This window comes from Salmo trutta, chromosome 7 (assembly GCF_901001165.1).
Source record: "Salmo trutta chromosome 7, fSalTru1.1, whole genome shotgun sequence".
NCBI lineage: Eukaryota > Metazoa > Chordata > Actinopteri > Salmoniformes > Salmonidae > Salmo > Salmo trutta.
Window position 1 is genome coordinate 15,970,877 of NC_042963.1, and position 26,196 is coordinate 15,997,072.

At 41.6% G+C, this 26,196-nt stretch overlaps 1 protein-coding gene across 1 annotated transcript in view; it reads right to left on the reverse strand.

Annotated features, from left to right (window-relative positions):
• LOC115197785 (calcium-dependent secretion activator 2-like) overlaps window positions 1-26,196 on the reverse strand; it is a 207,765-nt gene that overhangs the window by 120,287 nt on the left and 61,282 nt on the right. Inside the window, exons 3-6 of the mRNA XM_029759577.1 lie at window positions 18,952-19,284; window positions 1,710-1,772; window positions 1,267-1,279; window positions 1,048-1,184 (exon numbers count right to left, since the gene is read on the reverse strand). Coding sequence (XP_029615437.1) covers window positions 1,048-1,184; window positions 1,267-1,279; window positions 1,710-1,772; window positions 18,952-19,284 — 546 coding nt within the window. The remainder of the gene's footprint in view (window positions 1-1,047; window positions 1,185-1,266; window positions 1,280-1,709; window positions 1,773-18,951; window positions 19,285-26,196) is intronic.

The following is a 26,196-nucleotide window of genomic DNA, read 5'->3' on the forward strand; positions in this document are numbered from 1 at the left end:
GGGTATGCAAAATGGGTCAACTTTAAGCATCTCTGTCTCCTAAATGTTTTGGCATTCCAATCCAAAAAGTAACTTTCTGACCACTTCTACCATGTATGGAAAGTTTTGTTCAAATCAAAAGGTCAAAAAGTGATTGAAATCAAGTAGAACGACCCTGATCGGTTTCGGAACTGTATGCATAAAACCCATTCAGGTAGAGACTAAATCTGTGGAAATGAAATCCTCATCTGTATATAGACTCCATAGACATACTCACCATGCTTCAATTACTTTTAGAGACAAAGAGTGCTTTGAGTTGTTAGACACAAGTGTGTGTTTGTTTGTGCGTTTGTGTGTGTGAGAGAGAGAGAAATAGACAGAGAGAAAGGGGGGGAGGGGGATAGAGAAGGAGGCAGAAACAGAGATTAGCGAGGGTGAGGAAAACAAGAGAGAAGGAGAAAAACTAGATTAATGGAGGGGGACAGACTTTTTAGAGCAATTACTTTTGACCAAAGAGAGAAGAAAATGGAGAATGAAAGAGAAAAAATGAAAGACAATAAGTTGGCAGAATGTGTGTGTATGCACGCTGTCACTTGTTTGTATTCCGCATGTGTGTGTGTACACAGTATGTATGTTGCATGTGTGTGGCACACCCACTCTAACACTGACTGGGAGAGAGAGCTTAGTGGTGCTCATTGTTTTGTTAGTGTCGCAGTGTTATCAGTGTCTCAATGGGAGTCTCCATCTGTTTCTTAGAAAGAAGAAGAGGAAGAGATAGTGATGGGGAGAAGAGAGAGGGGGCTCTTCCGGTAGAATAACAGCTCCAGCTCTTGCACATTCTATACAATGCATGTCTCAAATATTTCAATGGCATCCATGTCATGGGAAAAACTAGCCTAGGTACATTACTGTTTGGGCTACATTGTTACATTGCCAAGCCAATGAATGATTGGGTCATTCTAATTGCTAGTATCTGATATAAATACTAACTGATATCAAGTGGCTGATATTGATAGTGAATTATATCAATCTTAATAGGTTGATGTACAGTATGTGTTGGTGTCTTACCCTCCCCAGCTCCTTGTCTTCAAGGGCCAGTACCCCCGTGCTCTCTGTAAACAGCTTCACTTTGACCATGGGTAACGGGTGCGTCGTAGTGAAGTCCCCCTGAGTGCCCCACCTGAAAGACACAAAAGGTTCCAACCCTCAGGATTAAACATCAAATCAAAGTGTATTTGTCACATGCACAGGATACAACAGGTGTAAACAGTACAGCGAAATGCTTACTTGCAAGCTCTTCCTCAACAATGCAGTGTTCAATATCAAAGTTAAGACATAGAGATTCCAGAATAGGATCCTTTTCACTTCATTCATCACCTAATTTACTTAACAAAAGGCACATCTAAATAGGTGGTCCAGGTATCCTCATGACATGGCACAAGTAGGGGGAGGTGGGCCATTTCTCTATTGTTCTCTATTGCTCCTCTATTCTCACCGCATGCAAGGAGGGAGGCCGATGACATCAGAGGGCACCATCAGATCAACTCCTTGAATGGTCTACTCCTTGAAGTTTGCAGTAGTGTAAAAAACAACATTTTTCTCAAAACATATTTTTTACCCTTAATTGTGTTTACATTACTGTATTAAACGTGAGTTATTGTTTATCTACAGGAAAAGTTAAAATAGATTGAGTGTGTCTTTAAATGAAACAATAACAAAGCGCCCCCCACCCCCGCCTCTGTTTCGGTAAAAGCTGAGCGGATCTGGGCTGCCTGTTCGTCCACATTGTCCAGCTACAAACCACAGACCAGGAAGGCGAGTGTTAATCAACCAATCAAAAGATTGATCAAGAAAGTAAGACAATAAATGAAAAGACATGGGGTGTTGACCAAATAACGTTTTTTTAATTTGGCAAAAAAATGTATAGCTCTAAGCACACATAATAGGATTTCCTTTTGTGGACTGACAGAAATGTGCATGCACTAGGCAGTTTTCCAAGAGCACATTCATTGATATTCTAAGATAAACAGGGAGTCTTCTTCTCTAGAAACGGGGGAATGGCTGGCACAGAAATATGTGCAACTGGGGCTTTCATTGGCCAGGATTTTCATTACCCACTCACAAAACACACATACAGACATAACAAACCAACTGCTTCAAACTTAACAAGTGACATTTTTAAGGTGCAGTCCAATGGTCATTTCATGTACTTATCAGGAAAAATCTGTGTGGGATCGGAAAGGTGGAGTTTGATCGAAGCAGAGAAACACAAAGCTAATCTCTACCTGTTGGTGAGCCAATGTCATCTCATTTGAGAAAAAGTTATGAGTTATATTTCATGGAACATCCATTGTATAAATGCTTTCCAGTATGTTGCTGTGTGTGCTAACTGAATCAGGTGAAACCGCCCACAAAGTCATCATTAGCCACACTTTTCCTTTGACAACCAAAAATAAAACCTCTCCACACAGGATATCAGTGAAACAATATGAAATAACTCTAAATCTTGAAGTCCTAATGTGGTGGCTGTCACTGCATGCGGGCACCACAAAGAGGTCAGTTACCCCCAATTAGGTTGTTAAGGTGTCTGGTCATCTAGAGATTTGTATTGGTAGCGTAGCTCCTCCATAGTGGCTGACCCCCCTTCGCCTGATCAAACCTGATTGGCTGCGTTTACACAGGCAGCCCAATTCTGATCTTTCGCACAATTATTGGCAAAAGATATCTCAAAAATGAAAAGCATAATTTTGGGGACAAATCACTCGCTTAACGCTAAACCTTGTTTAGATATATTATTGAATAATGTGGCTATTGAGCAAGTTGAGGAGACTAAACTGCTGGGTATAACTCTACATAGTATGGAAGAGGTGAATTTTTTTCATTGTCGATCAACAATGACAAACCACCTGGGTCTGACAACTTGAATGGATAATTACTAAGGATAATAGCAGATGATATGGAAAATGAGAGTGGCAATATCTTCAATTTAAGCTTACTAGAAAGTGTGTGCCCTCAGGCCTGGGGGGGAAGCAAAACGTATTCCCCTACCTAAGAATAGTAAAGTCCCCTTAACTGGCTCAAATAGCCAACCAATCAGCTTGCTACCAACCCTTAGTAAACTTTTGGGAAAAAAATGTGTTTGACCAGATAAAATGTAATTTTACAGTAAACAAATTGACAACAGAATTTTGGAACGCTTGTAGGGATAGAACATTCAACAAGCACAGCACTTACACAAATGACTGATGATTGGCTGACAGAAATTGATGATACAAAGATGATGGGGGCTGTTTTGTTAGACTTTAATGTGAATTTTGATATTATTTATCACTGTCTGTTGCTGGAAAAACATATTTGTTATGGCTTTACACCCCCTGCTGTATTGTGGATAAAGAGTTACCTGTCTAACAGAACAGAGGGTGTTCTTTAATGGAAGCCTATCAAACAAAATCCAGGTAGAATTCCCCAGGGCAGCTGTCTAGGCCCCTTACTTTTTTCAAAATGTATTAACGACATGTTTTGAGTAAAGCCAGTGTGTCTATGTATGTGGATGACTCAACACTATACACGTCAGCTACCACAGCAACTGAAATTACAGAAACACTTAAAGAGATGCAGTTCCCATGTGGCTCAGTTGGTAGAGCATGGTGTTTGCAACGCCAGGGTTGTGGGATCGATTCCCACAGGGGACCAGTACAGATAATTTTTTTTAATGAAATGTATGCATTCACTACTGTAAGTCGCTCTGGATAAGAGCATCTGCTAAATGACAAAAAAAATAAAAAGTTAGTTTCAGAATTGGTGGCAAGGGATGAGTCCTAAATATTTCAAAAACTTAAAGCATTGTATTTGGGACAAATCATTCACTAAATCTTAGAATGAATAATGTGGAAATTGAGCAAGTTGAGGAGACTAAATTGCTTGGAGTAACACTGGTCAAAACATATTGATACAACAGTACTAGGCTGAGAGAAGTTTGTCTGTAATAAAGCGCTGCTCTGCATTCTTAACTTATGGACAGGCGTTCCGCTAGCGAGATGAGTTTGGATTGGTCTACCATATAGCACGTGTCTGTGTATTTGAGCTGGTCAGTATGTTTTGGTAAGTGTCAGACACTGCTGTTTTTAAGTTAGGGACAGATGTTCCGCTAGCGGAACGCCTCACCAATATCCAATGGTAGCGCCTGGCGTGAAATAAGAAAAACCTTAAAAATGCTATAATTTCAATTTCTCAAACATATGACTATTTTACACCATTTGAAAGATAAGACTCTCCTTTATCTAACCACATTTTCCGATTTCAAAAAGGCTTTACAGCGAAAGCAAAACATTAGATTATGTCAGGAGAGTACCCAGCCAGAAATAATCACACACCCATTTTTCAAGCTAGCATATATGTCACAAAACCCAGAAGACAGCTAAATGCAGCACTAACCTTTGATGATCTTCATCAGATGACACTCCTAGGACATTATGTTATACAATACATGCATGTTTTGTTCAATCAAGTTCATATTTATATCAAAAAACAGCTTTTTACATTAGCATGTTTTGTTCAGAACTAGCATACCCACCGAAAACTTACTAAATTACTCACGATAAACATTGACAAAAAACATAAATTATAATAATTACATAACCTATATCCATTCCTGATATATAATTAGACATATAAAACAGAAAATCAACAGCTCTCATTGATAATGTATGTCTATTTAGTAAATAAGGCAGTGTATTTTCATTCCATCCAGGAAATGTAACCGTCACAATAACTTGTAATGTGCAGCGACACAGCATAAATATGGCTTAATTACAAAAACTGAACACATCGTGTGCTGTTTGCAACCAATGAAATTTGCCCATTCATCTGAAAGGGATTCTCTAATTAGTAGCTTCAGATGTAAAACTCAGCCATACATAATGACATTCATTTACAAGTACTAGTCTTGACACAAAACATCCAAAATATCCTAAAATTTCAACAGCCCCCCATAAAGAAGGCATACAAACGAGAAGGATATATTGTCTCTCATTAACCTTCAGCGTGAAAAACTTCTATATTGCTAATTCAATTACATGTTCCTTCTGGCATCGGTCAATTCCAACAAAACAAGAAACATCAGACAGAAAGGCAAGATTTTAAGCAGTCATTTCCCTTTTGGCTGCATGCCTAAATCCTCGGGTTACAGGGGTGGGGATGGCTGTGAATAACGGTTGACTAAATAACACAGGCAGAAGGACAGGCATTGGGGCACACACAGTTTAAATCCTTCACAAATGACTTCACAAAGGACTTCACAAATGTCACTTTCATGTCTCACTGCTGTTTTTCCAATGATGATGCATATAGAACTTTATATCCGTGGAAAATAATTTGAATCTGAAATCCCGCAGCTGTGTACTTGGACTCATTCACGTAAATGTCAGAAGTTTGATTTCGAAAATGGATCTTATTGTAATTCTGGCTTCTCAAACTAACGCAAACATTTGGATAATTACTGAAACTTGTTTGAAACAGTCTATTACAGATTCTGATGTGTCTGAATGGATATAATGTTTATAGATCTGACAGAGCTGGCAGAGGTGGGGGTATTCATAAATAACAACTTACATGTTGCTGTGAGTATTGCCACCTCTGTCCCCAAGCAATTTGAATGTCTTGTTCTAAATGTGGGAGTTGCAGTCTAACAATGCTAAATCTGAATTATTATTATTGGGTGATCTTAACCTGGATGGGTGATGCCAGTATCAGATAGACTGAAAGATATTTGTACTGAGCTAAATAGTACTCAACTGATAACTAAACCAACCCCGCCCAACTTAAAACACCCTGAAAAATCGACTCTTTTGGATATCATTCTGACAAACACCCCTCATAAGTATACAGTCAATGGAATCTTTGCTAATGAGCTCAGTGACCATTGTCCCATTGCCTGCATTAGAGATACTAAGCTACCTAAATCATGTCCATAAACTATTACAAACAGAAATGTTTGAACTGTCAATGAGCAACATTTTCTGTATGACCTGGGGTTGTATGGTTGGGAGGGTGTGTCCCCTATATCTGATTTCATCAGGCCCTTAAATGTTTTACCTCTCTGTTTAACTCTGTTTCAGATAAGCATGCCCCATATGAGAGATTGAGGGTAAAGGACAGATCTAACTCGTGGTTCACGCATGAATTGTCTGAAAGATTTAATGGAAGAAACTTAGCTTGAGCTAAAGCTAGATGGACTGATTCTACTTCTGACTGGCAGTCCTTCAGACATTTGAGGAATATATGTCTTACTAGCTAAATTCTGGAAAGTGGTCAAATCTTTGATAGAATTTTTTTTTTAAACACTACAACCCTCAATGGTTATGACAGCCACATAAGACAAAAAACACATTTGTGGTGCTTTTAATAACCATTTCTGACCAACCGGCTCGATCCCATGTAGCAACATTTGAAACATTGTTTTTTACATTGGATACACAGTACCAGTCAAAAGTTTGGACACACTTACTCATTCTAGAGTTTTTATTTATTTTTCCTATGTTCTACATTGTATGAAATAGCACATATGGAATCATGCAGCAACCAAAAAAGTGTTATACAAATCAAAATATATTTTATTTGAGATTCTTCAAAGTAGCCACCGGTTGCTTTGATGACACTTTGCACACTCTTGGCATTCTCTCAACCAGCTTCATGAGGAATGCTTTTCCAACAGTCTTGAAGGAGTTCCCACATATGCTGAGCACTTGTTGGTTGCTTTTCCTTCATTCTGCGGTCCAACTCATCCCAAACCATCTCAATTGGGTTGAGGTCGGGTGAATGTGGAGGCCAGGTCATCTGATGCAGCACTCCATCACTCTCCTTGGTCAAATAGCCCTTACAAAGCCTGGAGGTGAGTTTTGGGTCATTGTCCTGTGGAAAAACAAATGACAGTCCCACTAAACGCAAACCAGATGGAATGGCGTGTCGCTGCAGAATGCTGTGGTAGCCATGCTGGTTGTGTGCCTTGAATTCTAAATAAATCACAAACAGTGTCACCAGAAAAGCACCCCCACACTGGTCCACCTTCTCCCCCATGCTTCACGGTGGAAACCACACATGCGGAGATCATCGGTTCACCTACTCTGCGTCTCACAAAGACACGGCGGTTGGAACCAAAAATGTCAAATTTGGACTCATCAGACCAAAGGACAGATTTCCACCAGTCTAATGTCAATTGCTCGTGTTTCTTGTCCCAAGCAAGTCTCTTCTTATTATTGGTGTCCTTTAGTAGTGATTTCTTTGCAACAATTCAACCAAGAAGTCACACAGTCTCCTCTGAACAGTTGATGTTGAGATGTCTCTGTTACTTGAACTCTATCAGGCATTTATTTGGGCTGCAATCTGAGGTGCAGTTAACTCTAATGAACTTATCCTCTGCAGCAGATGTAACTCTGGGTCTTAATTTCCTGTGGCAGTCCTCATGAGAGCCAGTTTCATCATAGCGCTTGATGGTTTTTGCACTTGCACTTGAAGAAGCTTTCAAAGTTCTTGAAATTTTCCAGATTGACTGACCTTCATGTCTTAAAGTAATGATGGACTGTCCTTTCTTTTTGCTTATTTGAGCTGTTCTTGCCATAATATGGACTTGGTCTTTTACCAAATAGGGATATCTTCTGTAGAACAACCCTACCTTGTCACAACACAACTGATTGGCTCGAACACATTAAGAAGGAAATAAATTCCACAAATTACATTTTAACAAAGCACACCTGTTAATTTAAATGAATTCCAGGTGACTACCTCATGAAGCTGGTTGAGAGAATGCCAAGAGGGGGCAAAGCTGTCATCAAGGCAAAGGGTGACTACTTTGAAGAATAAAATATATTTTGGTAACTACATATGTGTTATTTCATAGTTTTGATGTCTTCACTATTATTCTACAATATAGAAAATAGTAAAAATAAAGAAAAACCCTTGAATGAGTAGGTGTGTCCAAACTTTTGACTGGTACTGTATATAAAGTGTAATATTGGGATGCAAACTCAAAATTGAATACATCTCAACTATATCTGACATGGTACAGGTGTCTTCTTTTTTTAAACCCATAACCATGTGTGTGAGGTGTATACTTTTGTTTCAAAGTAGATTTGTTTCAAAACACTGTGTGACCCTTATTTAGCCCACTGCAGTAAAAGGTTTCAATGTCCCGTTGATAGGATAGTCTCGAACGAAGCTCGTCCAGTTTGTTCTCCAGCAATTGCACGTTCGCCAATAGAACAGAGTGTAGGGGTGGCTTATTCAATCGTTGCCGTAGTCTCATCAATGTGCCTACACGGCGACATCTATAGCGACATCTTTTCCTCTTCCGAGTGTCGGGATTAGGGCCAAGGTGAGCAGTATGTCCTGTGCCGAAGACTCACTGAAGTAAAAGTAGAAGTCCAGATCAAGGTGAATGATTGCTGTTCTGATGTCCAGAAGCTTTTTTCGGTCAGGGAAAAAAAAGTTATGATCAACACAACAAAAACAAACACATAAATAGCAGAATTGGTCAGGAGCCTGTAAAACGACGGCTATGCATCCTAGCGTCATCTTAGACTCAGCACAGCCATTTCTGGATGCCTCTCTCTGGATCAATGCTCTGTATAGAGACCCATTGATTAGGCTCTCCCAGCTATTGATCTGGCAACCCTGCATTAATGTGTGGAATTGGAGCAAGAGAGGCGAGAGCTCTGATGTGTTTGGAATGGGCAGAGATTGGTCTGGGTGACAATAACCTGATTAAGGATTTGATATGGGTGTGAGGGACTTGTACACTCTATCATACGTTCGATTTGTTTGACTGCCTATAATTGAGCCTCTTTCTCTCGCTTGCTCTCTCGCTCATTCTCTCCCTCATAGGCTTACCTTCCCTCCATACTCACACATTAATTCAGGAGGCATTCCGTTTATACACAAGTCTGTTTTTGGAGTGTTTTGCACAAGCTGTATGAAGACTGAAATGCCTATAGTATCTCTGAGATACTGTACCTCTGATGTGTCTCAGTAATAACCTAAAGCCAGAGAGGGACCTCAATAAAGACAATGACATAAGCCATAAGACTTAAGCCAAATATTTATTGAGGGACAGTGAAAAAGACAGTGGAGTGAAAGAAAGATATGGAGGGAGTGAGAGGGAGGGAGAAACAAAGGGATGAGATTGCTCAGGTGGGCAGGTAGAGGACTGCAGTTGCTCTGAGTGGGTGGCAACCCCTGGTGAAGTGACAGACAGCAGGCGGACGTGTGTGTGTGTGTGTGTGTGTGTGTGTGTGTGTGAGAGAGTGAGAGAGCGAGTGAGCGGGAGGGAGTGTGTGAACAGATAGCTTGACAACCCCCCCCCCCCCCCATCTCTAATGATCACATCCTTGTGTTTGGCCGTGTTCACCACTGTCGTCTCTCGTTAGTGGTCGGAGGCGAGCGAGTAGGTGAGCTGTCTGAAAAGGCTAATAAATTATCACACGCTGCAAAGTGCTGGCTCTCCGAGACAGCCGCCGCTAGTCAGCTCTCTTTCTCACTGCTTTCTGTTATTTTCATCCCTCATTCTCTCTTGCTTTCGCTCTCTGCATCTTTCTCTGTTTTTAGATAGCCCTCTTTTTCTTCTTCATCCTCTTATTCACTCACAATTTTTCCTGATTCCATTCTGCTTATAATTTTCTCTCTTTCTCTCTCTCCATGTGCCTCTCAGGCACCATGAAGCTGCCCAGACATACATACAGCCGGTCAGCCAACGTAATCAAATCCAGAATAATATCCAAAGCCTTCCTCCATCAAGGCCCTTGGCCTTACTCCCTCTTCCTCCAGTCCAACTTTTGAGTTCAGAAAGTTCAGAGACCGGATTGGCATCTCCGAGTCTTTGCCGAGTCCTTGACAGAAGGGATCAAAAGTTTAGATGTGTCGACATCAAACCTGTCTGATGGCTTTGATTAATAGCTTCATATGCCTTGTTGTCACATAAATGGTGCAAATTAGAAAGGCTGTGTCAGAGGAGACAAGTAATGGGAGCACTGCAAGAAGAATAAATAAAGCTGAGGTACTGAAGGTGTGTGTACAGATGTAGAATCTTAATTTGATCACATTTTTTTGCTGAGAATTTTCCTGCACCATAGGAATGCAGATGAGCTTCATGATTTACATACATTCACTGAAAATCTGTACTAAGACAAGGTTATATTAACAGGATTTCACTTTTTTCATATAGGCTATTTTGGCTAGTTAATAGCCTAACCAAAGATCAAGTAACATTATGGACTAAACGATCAAATCCTGCTGCGCAGGATTATTTTCGCTGCGAGAATACTGGTCAAATTAAGATCTAACAGCTGTATTTCTAAATGTTTTATTTAACTCTGATATATTCAAGGGAACCCACTGAGACCAGGGTCTAATTTACAATGGTGCCCCGAGGACAACAATAAAACACATTCAAAATTATCAATCAAAATAAAATAAACTACAAATTACAGAATCAACACTACAGCTTCAAACACCACAAATACAATTATTTACATTCAATCTAAACAGTTTTCGTTAAATCATTTACCTAGATTGGTATGTACTAGTGGAACCTTGAGAGTTAACCATTCCTGTGAATGGGTTTGGTGTCTCATATTTCTTTCCTTTAACAGTGAAGTTAGTATTGTATAGTAGAGCTTTGAAAACAAAAAGGGAGTAATGAAGTGATCTACGGGACTTTAATTAGGACCAGCCACCCTTTTGATATAGGATGGAGTGATGTGTATTAAAACTGTCACCTGTGATAAAGCGACGGGCGCTATGGTAGACGGCATCCAAAGATTTAAGCATTCCGATAAATGGTGTCAAGAACTGGCAGGAAAGTTGACTGTTAGGGAGAGGCATGTTCTATTTCTATAAAAAGAAGCCTACTTTGAATCTCAGCTTCTTAACTAGCTCATCCGTATGTTTTTTTAAATGGCAAATTATTGTCAATCCAAAAGCCCAGATATTTATAGGTGTGAACCTGCTCGATGAAAGAACCATCCAATGTGTAAGTGTGTAAGTAAGCCTTCTGAAATATTTATACGAGAATTAGGAAACAGCATACATTTAGTTTTTCCAACATTAAGTACAAATGTTCAGTCAACAAGGTCTTCCTGCAAGGCGACGAAATCAGATTGCAGCTCCAACATAGCCTGGTCAGCTGTAGGGGCAATAGCGTACACAACAGTGTCATCTGCATACCGATGAGTTTTACAGGTTTTTGCGGATAGACCAATATTATTTATATAAATAGTAAAGAGGACAGGTCCCAAAATCGACCCATGTGGGACACCTTTAGTAATATTGAGGTAACTTGACTTGATACCGTCAGAAAGCGCACATTGTGCCTAAGTCAGACAAATAGTTCCCAAAACACTTGCAAGATGCCTGGTCAAGGCCCATTTCAGACAACCTTTGAATGAGTAGAGGATGGCCGACAGTATTAAAGGCCTTCGGGGCAGAAAGCTGCAGTAGAAAGGGATCAAGCGCATCAACTCCTGTGGATTTAGTACCTTTTAAGTGCCTTTTTTGCAAGGCACTTAATACATAATTGACATAGAAAGTGAATGCCTGGAAGTGCATCATTCTCTGCTATCTGTTTAGAGGTGAACAAAGGATTTTCTCTAGTGGAACTTGAGGTATTTTCAGAAACTATTCTTTCAAATAGATGGCCAGCTGAGGCAAAATGTGACTTGTTTCAGGAAACTAGGCATATGTCGCAAGTCACTACTTCACAGGAAAGGCATTTAAACGTAAACAACAAACTTAAATAACAAACCTGTATGCCATCTGTAAATACAAATAAAATTGTTAAAATTATGAGCCTAGTTGGTTTAGCCACAGAAAAAACAGGAACCTTCCCGTTAGCCATAATTGGCTGAGTTAATGGATGAGTTAGACATGCCGAGAGATGAATTCGGATTGGTCTGCCATGTAGCATGCGTCTGTCTATAACATGAGCTGCTCTGTATGTGTAGATAATCCTTTCTACCACAGATTATTTGAAAGATATCATGAAAAACTGCAAAAGTGTTGCTACTACTCTCCACTTTCTAGAGGACGATCGTGCTATGCTGACTCTCACTGACTCTGAAAATGAATCAGACGATGAGGAAATCCCTAATTCAGGTCAAATCATTTTCATTCAACCAGACATTGTAGTCTTCTGATGACAGTGATTGGGAAGAAACGGAGATCAACAGTGTTGTTGTCACAGAAGAAGTTGACCAAGTTTTGAAATCAGTGGAATGCCTGGTGGAAGCAGAGTATGATAGCTAAGGAGATGGATAAAACTCTGGCATTTGATTGCATATACGCAAAGAGATTCGAAAAGAGAACAGAAGGCTGTTGTACAAAACCCGTCTCCTGATTACATCTTCAAACTAAGGGCAACCATGGCATCTGTGACATGAGTCTCGCTAGCTACATTTTCAGATATTATACATTTCAAATTTAGTCAGAAAGTTGTTTTAATTGCAAGTTAAAGAGTACTGTTAGCTAGCTAGCTAATGTTTGCTCGGTGGCTCACTAGCTAGCATTAAGTGTATGATCTGTGTAGTAATATTATTTGTATCTCAGCAAACCATTTACATTGCTAGTTGTAGCCTAATTTTGGCTAGCTAGCTAACATTAAACCTAGTTGGCTAGCTTTAGCAACCTGCAGATTAATGCATGGTGGCTAGCTATGACAATCAGTATAAATTGGGATTGATTGCCGCACTCAAAACAACCGGGAACTCGGAAATCTCTGACTTCCGATTTCAGTGCATTCAAGACAACTGGGAACTCTGAACAAAATGAGCGCCGACTGTGAAAAATAGTTGTGTACGGTCATCCAACTCGGGTACTCGGGCCTCTATCTAGAGTCCCAACTTTCCAACCTGAAGATCACTGACGTCATGATTTGATCTCATACAGTATTTTTCCCAGTTGTCCTCAAAGCACCATTAGGTTCATTGTTTAGCTAGCTAGCAAGCTACATGTCTAAACAAAAGACCACTTCGCTAGATGATTACAGATAAAGTGTATTTTTGCTACTACTTTCACCACTTTTAGTCTTGAAATCTTTGGTTGTTTACTACACTACCTTACTCACTCTGTTTAGAACATGGCCTCACATGTGAATCCTTAAAGAGATGGGTGGGGTTATGAGGGTGTGAAAGATGCTGAACAGGTGTAGACAAAGAAGAGCTCTCCAGTATGTACTGTATACTGAAACATTCAAGGGCCATTTTCTCAAATGTGGGGTAACAAATGTATCAACTTTCAAAGCAGAATAACTTTCCCATTGTTCCACAACTGCAGTGTTTGATATACAATTTTCTAGCTCTCAGTATCTATGGACATAACCAGGCAAAAGTGTGGACACACCTACTCATTCCAGGGTTTTTCTTTATTTTTACTATTTTCTACATTGTAGAATAATAGTGAAGACATCAAAACTATGAAATAACACATATGCAATCATGTAGTAACAAAAAAGGTGTTAAACAAATCAAAATATAATTTAGATTTGAGTACGTACATATCCCAACCAGAAGCCATGGATTACAGGCAACATCCACACTGAGCTAAAGGCTAGAGCTGCCGCTTTAACCTTTTCATATGTGAGTTCCAAATATCTCTAACGGTCACCCCAGCGTGAGTTTTTTTATGCACGTGATGTTGTAATGTTCTCTCCATTCCAGAATGTGATTGTTACGCAACAGCTCATTTAATCCGCGCTGCCATCAAACCAAGGCATGCAGCCTGTTATTATTTATAGGCTGTTTTCAACTTGTCAATTTCAAATGACTTTCATAACCTTTATGGTGTTATATTCAATTGTGCTTATGTTGCTAGCTACATTCTTCTATTAGCTTTGTAAAACAATGCTAATTGCGTCAGATAAGTTTTAGCTTGTGTTGCATTTTGAAGCTACCCTGGCCTTATGACTCCCAAGTGGCACAGAGGTCTAAGGCACAGCATCTCAGTGCTGGAGGGTTCACTACAGACAGGCTGCTTTTCTATCAAAGTAAGTGCCTTATTACATTATAATAGTTTCTGTATGTGAACTGTATGTCCAATTACAAAAAATACCTTGTTCAGTAATCATCTCATCTGTTAGTTGGAAGTGAACTATGTGGCTATTGAGCGCAGCAGTGTCGATCAGATGGAAAAATATCTTATAACACTTGGTCGTTTTCCGAGTGCATTCCACAAAACTGTTTATCATGTCCGCCTTATCCAGTGCCCCCATTTTGAGGTCATAGTCAAGCACGCAGTCTGGTTTGATTTTTCTCTCCCGTCAGGTGGTCCCACTTTCCCTGTGGCTGACATGGTTGCTGTATGGACAGTGGAGAGGACATGGATGTCTCGTTTGTCATGCCACTTTACTGCCAGCTGTTGACCGTTCTCTTTGAACTCAACCTCCCCTCTCTGCATCCGAATGTCGGCATCCCCTTCCTGTTCGACCGGACTGTGCCACAGGCCCCTGTGCTGTTGAAGAGCATACTGCTGTACCAATTGTCCACATAAAAAGTGTGTCCCTCGCTGAGATGAGGAGCCAGCATGGTCATCACCATGGACCCGGACACCCCAAACCCCTCAAAATGTTGGATGTCAGTGGTGGACCCTGTGTAAACTATAATGTCCTGGACAAATCCTGTCTTCATGTCGCACATGACAAAGAACTTGACCCCAAACCTGTGCCTTTTGGACGGAATATATTGACGGAACGCCAGCCTACCGTTCCATAACATCAGGGACTCATCAATGCATAGGTCCTTGTATGGCACAAAGACCCGACCAAATGCTGATTTCAGGCTGGTAAAAACATTTCTTATTTTGTATAACAGGTCATTTAGGATGGCAGTAGCATTGCTGACGAATGCAGGTATCGCAGAAGAACTAGGAAGCAGTCTTGGGAAAAGAGGTGACAAAGATGGGAGTTGCAAACATAGGGTCTGTGCTCCAGTATTCTCTTAGGGAGTTCTTCTTTACTATCCCCATAAGAAGGACAGTCACCAGGAAGGTATACATTTCACTAATTGTGGTTGTCACTCATTTAGCGAGTTTCCCCCTCACTCCTGGCTCTCTCTTTTCCTGTAGCTCCAAGGCATAGAGATTGGTCTCCTCTACTATGTCTCCCACCAGCTCCTCTGTCAGAAACAACTTGAAGCACTCTGCCTCAGATGGAAATGGCAAGCGACGTTGCACTCCAGACTGGGACTCAAAGTAAACAGCAGGGCCAGTAGGGGCGAAATGGCTGGCGGCCTTCCAGCTACCACAGAACTCCTGCACTTCATCCACTGTCGGTGTGCTTCCATCACCACCAGAATTTTCAAAGGAACCTGGGACTTTGTCAGTGGACAAGGAGTCCTCAGATTTAGGGTTCTCAATGGCTACAAGGTTGGGGGGCAGCTCCTCACAGTCACTGTCAGAATCTAATTCCAGACTTTCATACTCAGACTCATTGTCAGAATTGAAAAAATCTCCAGAATTTCCGCATTTGTGAGTTGGCTCCTTTTGAAAGACATTGCTAATGCTACAGCTTAGTTCACTAAACAACAACACTGAATGGCTCAGAGTGGGAGTGAGAGGGTACGTGATTGACTGCCAGCACGCGCCACTTGTATCAATAAATCACTATCAGAAAATGTTTTGTGTGGTAATTATTGATATATTTACTCTTTTATTCGCGGTTTCAAGTAATATTGACAAATCATGCATTACGATTCTTGGATAGATTGTAATGGGCACATATGTGTGTAAAATACTTTTTTGAAGGTTGTATTGATTATGATGAGGTAAGCTAATTCCAGCTATGTGTGGAGCCATGTTTGTTGACATACAATTCATTCTGGGTGTCATGTAATCGGCCGGACCAAAGATGTTATAACAAAATGAGGTGAGTAAGGGTTCACTAATTTTTTGAGAACTTCCAGAAGTGAATGGTGGGATGTGAATGATGGTAGACGACACACCCCCTTCAACATGCATACTATAAACACACAAAACTCAACTTGTCTTCTCTTATTATCTTTGCTTTCTGTGAGAAAAAAAGCATGGCGGAGCGCAGAAACTACCCAACATCGGATTACTTTCGATTTCTAGATAGTGTTTTACTCAATTATTTCGTTCAATGGTGAGCTCACCCTTGATGTGATTAATTATATTAGTCAGCCGAGAGGTATAAAAATATGACCGATTGTGTTACGTCAATCTTTCCTCAGTTAGCGCTAGGACAAATGTAGCCTACATTTTTTACAGTTTGGATGATTGTGTTATGCTGTAGATACTTCTGTGAATGTCTGAACATTGCATCCAAAAATACTGCTCACATTCTGGACATAACTTTGTAAGGACTGTGTTCATGGCCAACTCAAATGCTGATTGTTGCGTCATTCGAAACTGGCCATTCTAAATAAGCTTTCTAATCACATCGGTTTGATCGTACGCTACAGGGACCACTGTAGAATGATCACACCCCTGTGTTGGTAAGTGTGAAAAGATTAAAGGAGTGGGACACTAAACCAGACACTGGAAGAAATCTTGCTACGCCCTCCGATGAACCGATAAAGGCTACATCTGCTCTGACGCGCATCGGATGTGGCAGGCCTTGCAAACTATCACGGATTACAAAAGGAAACCCAGCCGAGAGCTGCCCGGTGACGTGACCCTACCAGACGAGCTAAATGCCTTCTACGCTTGTTTCGAGGCAAGCAACACTGAACCATGCGTGAGAGCATCAGCTGTTCTGGGCAACTATGTGATCACGCTCTCCGTAGCCAATCTGAGTATGACCTTTAAACCGGTTAACATTCACAAGGCCGCAGGGCCAGACGGATTACCAGGACGTGTACTGCGAGCATGTGTTGACCAGCTGGCAAGTGTCTTCACTGACATTTTCACCTCTCCCTGACCCAGTCTATAATACCTACATGTTTTAAGCAGACCATCATAGTCCCTGTGCCCAAGAATGCCAACGTAACCTGTCTAAATGACTACCGCCCCATAGTGTACTCACATCTGTAGCCATGAAATGCTTTGAAAGGCTGATTATGGCTCACATCAACAACATCATGCCAGACACCCTGGACCCACTCCAATTCGCATAATGCCCCAACAGAGCCACAGATGACGCAATCTCTATTGCACTCCACACTGCCCTTCCCCAGCTGGACAAAAGGAACACCTATCTGAGAATGCTGTTCATAGACTACAGCTCAATGTTCAAAACCATATTGCCCTCCAAGCTCATCAGTAAGCTAAGGTCCCTTGGACTGAACACCTCCCTCTGCAACTGAATCCTGGACTTCCTGACGGGTCACCACCGGGTGGTGAGGGTAGGCGACAACACATCCGCCACACTGACCCTCAACACAGGGGAAACTCAGGGGAGGGTGCTTAGTCCCCTCCTGTACTCCCTGTTCACACACGACTATGTGGCCGCACCCACGACTCCAACACCATCATCAAGTTTGCCGATAACACAACGGTGGTGCCAGGACAACAACCTCTCCCTCAACGTGGGCAAGACAAAGGAGCTTATCGTGGACTACAGGAAATGACGGGCCAAACATGCCCCCTTTCACATTGACGGGGCTGTAGTGGAGCGGGCCGAGAGCTTCAAGTTCCTAGGTGTCCACATCGCTAAGGAACTATCATGGTCCAAACACACCAACACAGTTGTGAAGAGGGCACAACAACGTCTGTTCCCTCTCAGGAGGCTGAAAAGATTTGGCATGGGCCCTCAGATCCTCAAAAATGTCTACAGCTGCACCATTAATAGCATCTTGACTGGCTGCATCACCGCCTGGTATGGTAACTGCTCAGCATCCATCTGCAATGCGCTACAGAGGGTAGTGCGTATGGCCAAGTACATCACTGGGGCCGAACTCCCTGCCATCCAGGATCTCTATACCAGGCGGTGTCAGAAGGAGGACCTAAAAATTGTCAAAGGCTCCAGCCACCCAAGTCATAGACTGTTCTCTCTACTACGGCACGGCAAACGGTACCGGAGCGCTACGTCTGGGACCAAAAGGCTCCTGAACAGCTTCTTCCCCTAAACAATAAGATTGCTAAATACACTAAACAAAAATATAAACACAACATGTGTTGGTCCCATGTTTCATGAGCTGAAATAAAAGATCCCAGAAATGTTCCATGAGCACAAAAAGCTTATTTCTCTCAAATTTTGTGCACACATTTGTTTACATCCCAAGGTCTAGTGTCTGCAGGTCTCATTATTTGAAATCATTCAAAGTATTACACATGGGAACACTATCAGCCTTTAAAGCCATTAGGACTGACATTTAAATGCCTAAATCTAATTTACGGGAGGAACTGTATAACACATTTTAATGAACATTTCACTGCAGAGTGACACTGGTAGTAACATGTATTCTTTATCAGGTTCTTCACAGCACATTATGGATGATAATAAAAAATAATAATAATATGCAGTAACAGTCAAAACTTTGGACAGCAATGGCATGTATTTAAATATACCCTTTAGATGAATAAGCCCAAACCGTATACAGTTTACAAATGACTGTAACCACTGATCACACCAACATATGCCAACTAGTTCCAGCCATCTCTTACTACTAATTGGTGGCCATGGAAGACCCCCTGGTAAAAGGTAAAGGGGAGGAAAGACACCCCTGCCTTAGTTGACAGGGCCATGGTGAGGGAGAGCACTCTGATTAAAAAGTCTCATCAGCCCCTGACCTTAAAGACATGTCTTCAAAGAGACCTGTGATTAGCTGGTGATTAAAGGACATTTGACTCCAACATCCCCAATAGTATATTACTTGGACATTGGGCGCATTGCATCGTAATTATACAATGTATCCTTGCATGAATCATTGTGTGGTTACCTAGGCAACACCTCCAACAATCTGGAAATAGATAACAATAAAAATGTAGGTGGGGGAAAAAGTGTTTATGTGTTCGTGCATGTGGTCCATCGCTCACCTGACAGGCGTTGTACAGCAGCTGGTGCTCAAACTTCTTGATGCCCAGAATCTGCTGGAACATCTCGTACAGTTGCTCCTTGCTGAGGATCATCTCAGACACGGCACTGAGGTGCATCCTCTGGGGCTGGTGCCGCAGGTCCTCATCCCCCCTGTAGATGGTATCATACTTGGCGATCCAGGAGCTCAGCACTGTCTCTTTGCTCAGGCCGTCGATTTTGGGCAAGCTGCGCACCCGCCGCTCAATGTTCTTTTTGAAGACGTCACGGAAGTCGCAGGCCGAACAGCCGCCGCTCTGCACCATCCTGGACACCCGCTCGCTCTTCAGGAAGCCCTGTGCAAGTGTAAACCAGGGATCATAAGGACCCGGAAGAAAATACAACTAATGTAGTGCTGCTAAGTTAATGTAGCTAATTAATGCAGTTGTTTACCGTCATTGCACTTTGTTATAGTTCCTGATAAACTTACCAACGACCCATGACCCCAGAGTCTAATCTCGCCGTTGCATCTCTGGGAAACAGTTTTTTTTTGCATCTCATCGTATGTACAGTAGATACAACCATGAAAATGATAAAGTTGATATAACATATAACATACCAAAAAACGCAATATGGAACCCAGGTAAATCAAGAAATTAAACAATAAAACGATATAGGTTGATTCAGCTCGTGGTAATCTCCTTACATGGGCTCCAGTTGTATTAAACATGCAGGTGTTATGCCCAGCTCAGGGCAGGCAGCCACTATTAACCTCTATAATTACACAGAATGGATGTTTCTTCCTCGGGGCTTTAACTGCAGACTCACTCAGATTCTGTCTGCTGGTAGTCATGACGTCTGGGAGAGGAGGATGATGGTACATGAAGTCCAGGTTTTAGCCTCACTCAAGGGTCTCATCTGGATGTAGCATTTCCTATTAGGGTAGGCTAATCTTTTATTTGGCCCCTCAGTATAACAGGTTAGCTAGCTTGCCTAATACTCCTCAGGGAGAGAGAAGATAATTGGGTTCGGTTTACACCTGTGTACAGGGTCAAGATCTGTGAGGGGGTTGTACTGGCCTCTCTGCCTCAAAGAATCCCCAGACTCTTCACACGGTGTATGAGTGATATGCACATCCCAAACTTTCATAGGCTAGTAAGGACCACTATGAAAGAAAGCCTGCACATGGCATGATGTTCCGTGACATGAAGGCTTTTGGATGGACAGATAAAATAAGGCACGATCTGAGAATGTTGAAAGCGACATGTTATTATTGGACCATCTAAATCACAGGGGGGCATTGGATTCCAGCAAAACAAGCATGAGCTACTTTTATCAAGAAACATCTTCCTGACGACATCTGAAAGTGGAAAAATGCTTACTGGAGCTCAAAGGGAGTAGGGATCTAAATATTTAGGGTAGACAGTAGTTTAGAGAGGCTGGAGAAAGACAGAGACAGACAGAGACAGAGACAGAGACAGACAGACAGACAGAGGAGCCGGTATTGACAACGCGCGTCACTGATTGTGTTTGATCCCGTTTTGGAGGGATGATGCAAAGGCATCTTGGGGTACAGAGAGCTACTAGTGCATGAACAGCAGATGGAGAAGAATCATGGCTCCTTGTGGGGACTAATGGTGCGGAACAAAAGCATTTTGCGTCGGAGAGTCTCTGGGAGGGAGGAAACCACAAACCAACAAAACAAATGTGTTTGTGTCGAGAGCAAAGCCATTTCCTGAGCCAGAGTGAGATTTCAGCACATCGGGGGTAACACGGCTGCTGACGGGCTGCCAACTCTCTAGGCCAAGTTTCTCTGAACTGCAGTTAGAAAGAGAGAGCCAGGCTTTATGAAGATAACTGGAAATTGGCCAGAGTTAACTAGATAAAGATGTGGTGACAGATGTAGCTGCCACTGGCATGTACTGCTAACGGGGAAAGAACAGCCAAGACGTGTTCCTTTGAACTGCAGTAAGGAGAAAGAAATAACAGTCCACCACATAAAGAGTGATGGCAAATTGTAAAGCAGGAAAAACTGGAGTTTGCTAGATAAAGATGGAGGAGGTAGGCTAACAGCCTCCTGCTCTGCTATCAACAACTGATTGGCTTGAGTTCAATCTTATTTTGTTAGCCAGGAGCGATGCAGAGCTAGGCAACACTGGTGCAGTGAGGTGAGTTTAGCAAATTGTTCAGTGATTCAAAGAAAGCATGTGGGGGGAACTTACGTCAACTCATGTCATGCCTCAATTGCAGGGGCGTCAAACTCAATTTCTGGAAGGCTGAGTATCTTAAGCCTTGTTCATATTGGCAGTTTGAAGCGACTCAAATCCCCTGTTCCTGAAGTCTAAATAGCCAAAACCTAATGGAGTCAGATATTTCAAGCCACAGTGGAAATTACCTTTGTAGGTGGTTTGAAGTCAAATACAAATCTGATTCCTGGCCAGACAACATTTGTCTGAACGGTTAAATCGGATTTACTTGCACTCAAGTAGTTTAGACTGTTATTTGGCATATCTTGTTGCTTGCTAACTACTCTGTTGACAGTTTGACAATAACATGTGGTAGCTAACTAGCTTATTAAACAAATTAGTGAATGTGCTAGAAAGCTAAACAGCTACCTACCTAGATAGCTAGTTGACTGCTGTGGCTGGTCAAAATGACTCATTATGAAAGTTGGATAATCTTATCCTTTGAGGCTTTAAAAAGTGTTCTAACACTATGATTTTGAACATTCAAAGCAACTGGGAAACATCCGAGGCCGGCATTGTTGTCACCTTAGCTTGCTACATAACTTCTGAGTGATAGGAAGCATGAGCACCGCCACTAATCACCCTACACCACAGCGCACACATCCTTCATTACTATGACAACTAGTGTAGCCATGTCGGCAGGTAGCCTAGTGGTTAGAGCGTTGGGCCAGTAACCGAAAGATTGCTGGATAAAATCCCCGAGCTGACAAGGTAAAAACCCATTGTTCCCTGGTAGGCCGTCATTGTAAATAAGAATTTGTTCTTAACCGACTTGCCTAGTTAAATTTGACATTTCAGCAAATGACTGCTGTCTGATCACACAGAAATCCGATTTGGTCACTTGTAACTTCCTGTTTGGGACAGTCAATATTCCAAAACGGATTTGTAAAGCAAAACTGATTTAAGCATTATGGCCTGCAGTGTAAACAAGGCTTAAGGGTTTTCCCTTGTATTTGATTGATTAGTAGGAACCCCCCTCACCTGGTTAGGTCTTAATCGAACACAACGTGCACATTGTTATAAACATAAATAGAAGCCCTACAAAAATACTCCATGGTTCAGTGACTCATGGAGCAGCTAACTGATAAAGACACGTTATCTTGATGGGTGTTCGAGATAATTGCCTTGTTCACCTGGGATACGAATGGAATGTGTGTGTTTTGGGGCAGGGGGCATCCAAAAAGGTCAGCCTTGTCATGGCCCCTGAACAGAGTGTCACTCAGCAGGGCCTTGCCAAACCCACTCCTGACCCCATCCCGTGGATCCCTGGTTGATGAGACTAACCACTAACCCCAGCTCCACTGTCAAACCACTTAGCATCCCATCTGGGCGGGAAGCATCCGTAAGCATCTCTAAAAGAGTTCGATCCAGAGTTGGAGGAATTCGAGGAGAGGGAGTTGGGATGTTATTTAGACATTGAAATTGACTGAAATGCGATCACATGAACTGGTTATACTGTATTGTCTTTGGCCAACTCAAACCCGAAAACCAAATGACTTCGCCTCTATGTAGTGCATCAGTTTCTAAAGCTACTTTCCTGCTACAGCGATAAGAAGATAAAATTAAGCACACTGCAAATACTACAACATGACCACTTTGGAATCGAGGTAGTGTTCATTTCAACACTATACTACTTGGCATGCTCCCTTGAAACATGAAAGGTATTCTATACTCTAGCCCTCACGACTCATCCGCCATACCTTACAAGCTCCTGTACATATGTTTTCGAGTCCACGTCACGACCCCCCCATTGCTAAATTAAATGTCTTTGTGTTGGTAACTGTGGTCACCACTGAGGGTCTCCGAGGGCTTTATGGCTAATGCCTTCATTTTGTGCAGTGGTAAAAATGTCACCTATTACTACTAATGATTCTGCCACCAAGGGATTTCCTCTCTCCCTGCTGTTTGACTTAATTGAGGGTTTAAAATCTCATTGAATTATTTATAACTAACACTGCTCCGAGTTTACTCCTCAGTTAAGAGATTAATAAGATAGGCTCCCGTCGCAGCCTTTGGTGGTATAATTAAAATGAATATCTGCAGAAATTAATCTACTAAGGAAGCTAGAAACAGATCTGACAGCATGGCTGTAAAAATATAACTGACACAGGTAGAGATAGCTGGCAGGTTTGGAGCTCTTGGATTTTAACTGCAAACTGATTAATTTGTCTGAGGAGACAATTTTTCTTGCTCTACAGAAATGAATAGAATTTCAATGTGAGAAGAGTGATGCATGCGGGGAGAGGAGAGTGAGGGAGAATCTGAACAGTTGTTTACTGAATCAGAGGAGATGTGTATCCTTTGAGAAATCAGTGTTTCTGCCTTCAAAATAATAACTTTAGACAATTCAAAAATTCCTCCTTGGAAAGTAAAGGAGCAACATCTGCACACAATACAGTGCCTATAGAAAGTCCACCCCTTTAAACTTTTTTTTACATTTTGCTGCCTCTTAAGGATCGGACCATTTTTTCAAGGATATGCATATTCTTGATATCAATTGAAAGGAAACACTGAAGTTTGTGGAAATCTGAAATTAATGTAGAAGAAAATAACACATTAGATCTGGTAAAAGATAATACAAACCAAAAAAACATGCATTTTCAGATCATCTTTGAAATGCAAGATAAAGGCCATACATTAAGATAGGATCCTAGGTGTAATTTAGATTTTGCCCACAAGATGGCAGCAGTGTCGGTGCAAAGTGTCAGACTGATCCAGTCTTACCTCATTACACAATATGAATTACCTCATTACACAATATTTTGCATCAAGTCTGCCAGGAGTTTGCCCAAATGTGCCGAATTGGTCAATTTATACATTTTCAAGTACACAACTACAGAGAACATACAACAATGCTATGCTAATACAAAAAATTATGTTTACACACTCCCAGGAATGTCGAACATGATGGATCATTAGCTTATACACGAACCTTCACACACATCTAGATGGCCGGGTGGGCTGGGTGTGGAGCCAGAGACAGCAGTGGGGTCAAACTGTAGACCCCAGTTCCTACATTTGAATATAAAAATTGATTTTATCAAACAAAACTACGTTACATTCTATCTCTGGGACCCTCATGATGACAAATCAGAGCAAGATTACTGAATGTAAGTACATTATTTACCTTCAGAGATGAATGTATCAAACCAGTTGCCGTGATAAGTGTTTTGTTGTTGTGCACTATCCTCAAACAATATCATGTTGTTTTCTGTAATAGCTACTGTAAATTTGACACTGCAGTTAGATTAATAAGAATTTAAGCTTTCTGCCCATATAAGACATGTCTATGTCCCGGAAAGTTGGCTGTTGTATACAACGTTTTCTAGTCACATTATCACATATTGAGCAACAACTGTCCCGGTTCAGAGAGACTGATCCCGTAGAGGTTATAATTAAATTAAAAAAGGGATTAAATTACATGCTTTCCTACAGATCTACCCAACCTACTATACAGTAGCTCCACACTGACATGATTGGTTGACAGCAGGTAGGGGCAGAACGTCCTGTATAAACACAAACTCACTTCCTTGACAACTTTCTTCACAACAGCTCTGCTCTGCTTTGCGAAGCGCAATAAGTATGAATGACCTGACTTCTGCAGAGGCTGCATCGCAGTAAATGCTGTACGGCCAATACAGACGCTGGATTTACCCTAAGTCGGCTTTAAAAGCTGGAGATGTGGGACCAGATCCTGCACAGGGACATTGTGATTAAGTCTGACAAGTCTAATAAGAGAAGGAAGGGGAAGAAAAAGCCTGGCGGTCAGGTGAAAACACTGCCTGTGCTCTGCAGAGGACGAATGGAAAGCCTGCCCACCTGAAGGTGTGAACTAAGGCTTCAATCAGGGAAAGTTTGACCGCTCAGTCCAGACTGCTAAATGGCAGCCCTGGTGGCATAAACAAAAGAAAACATTCATGACCCAAAAGGCATCTGACCCAAAGGCTTTCTGGCATTTAAACTAACTTAGTCGGGCTAGTGAACGCTGACAGTTAATCTCCTGGGAAGTCCTAGGGCCTGATGGAGCCTGATAAGCACACTGTACTAGATAGAGAAATTACATTGCAAGCCTGTTCCAAACAGCCCATCACAGTACATCAAAGCCAGTGTTAGTGGCTCAAGGCACTTAATTGTTTTATTGTCATCCCAGAGATGTGGAAATACTGCATTATCAACACTATACCCAATTCAGAAGGCAAAAGGATCCCAATAAAATATCATGGTATAGCCCTGTATAATGTCTAAACTATTTTGTTGTGTTCTGTTTAACCGCACTTAAACACTGGGCTGAAAACAACAATATCATAGCAGATGAGCAAAATGGGTTCAGAAAGAAACAGAGCTGCCTTAATCATAGATTCAAGGGGGAAAAAAGTCCACTTTCTGTTTTTTCATTGATTTCTCTTAAGCTTTTGACCACATTCAAGGAAAACTCCACCCAAAAACAATCTTTTGGTATTTGTTTCATTAGTCCATTGTTGACATAGTCCCAAAATGTTTTGCTTGTCAGCAATCAAGTTTTCAAGATATGTAACTTTCAAAATACAGAAATCATCCCCATATAATGCAAAATGCATCATAGGGGGTTGATTTCTGTATTTTGAAAGTTACATATCTTGAAAACTTGAAAAGAAACACACCTGTCTATATAAGGTTCCACAGTTGACAGTGCATGTCGGAGCAGAAACTATCCCATGAAGTCCAAGGAAATGTAATTTGATCTCTGAGATAGAATTGTGATGAGGCATATATTTGTGGAAGGGTAAAAAACAATTCATAGTGTTGAAAGTTTCCAAGAGCACAGTGGTCACCATCATTAGGAAATTGAAAAAATATGGAACTATCCGAGTCTGCCTAGAGCTGGTTGTCCGACCAAACTGAGCAACCGGGCAAGAAGGACCTTGGTCAGCGAGGTGACCAAGAACCCAATGACCACTCTGACAGAATTACAGAGATCCTTGGCTGAGATGTGAGAACCTGCCAGAAGGACAACAGTCTCTACAGACCTTCACCAATCTGGGC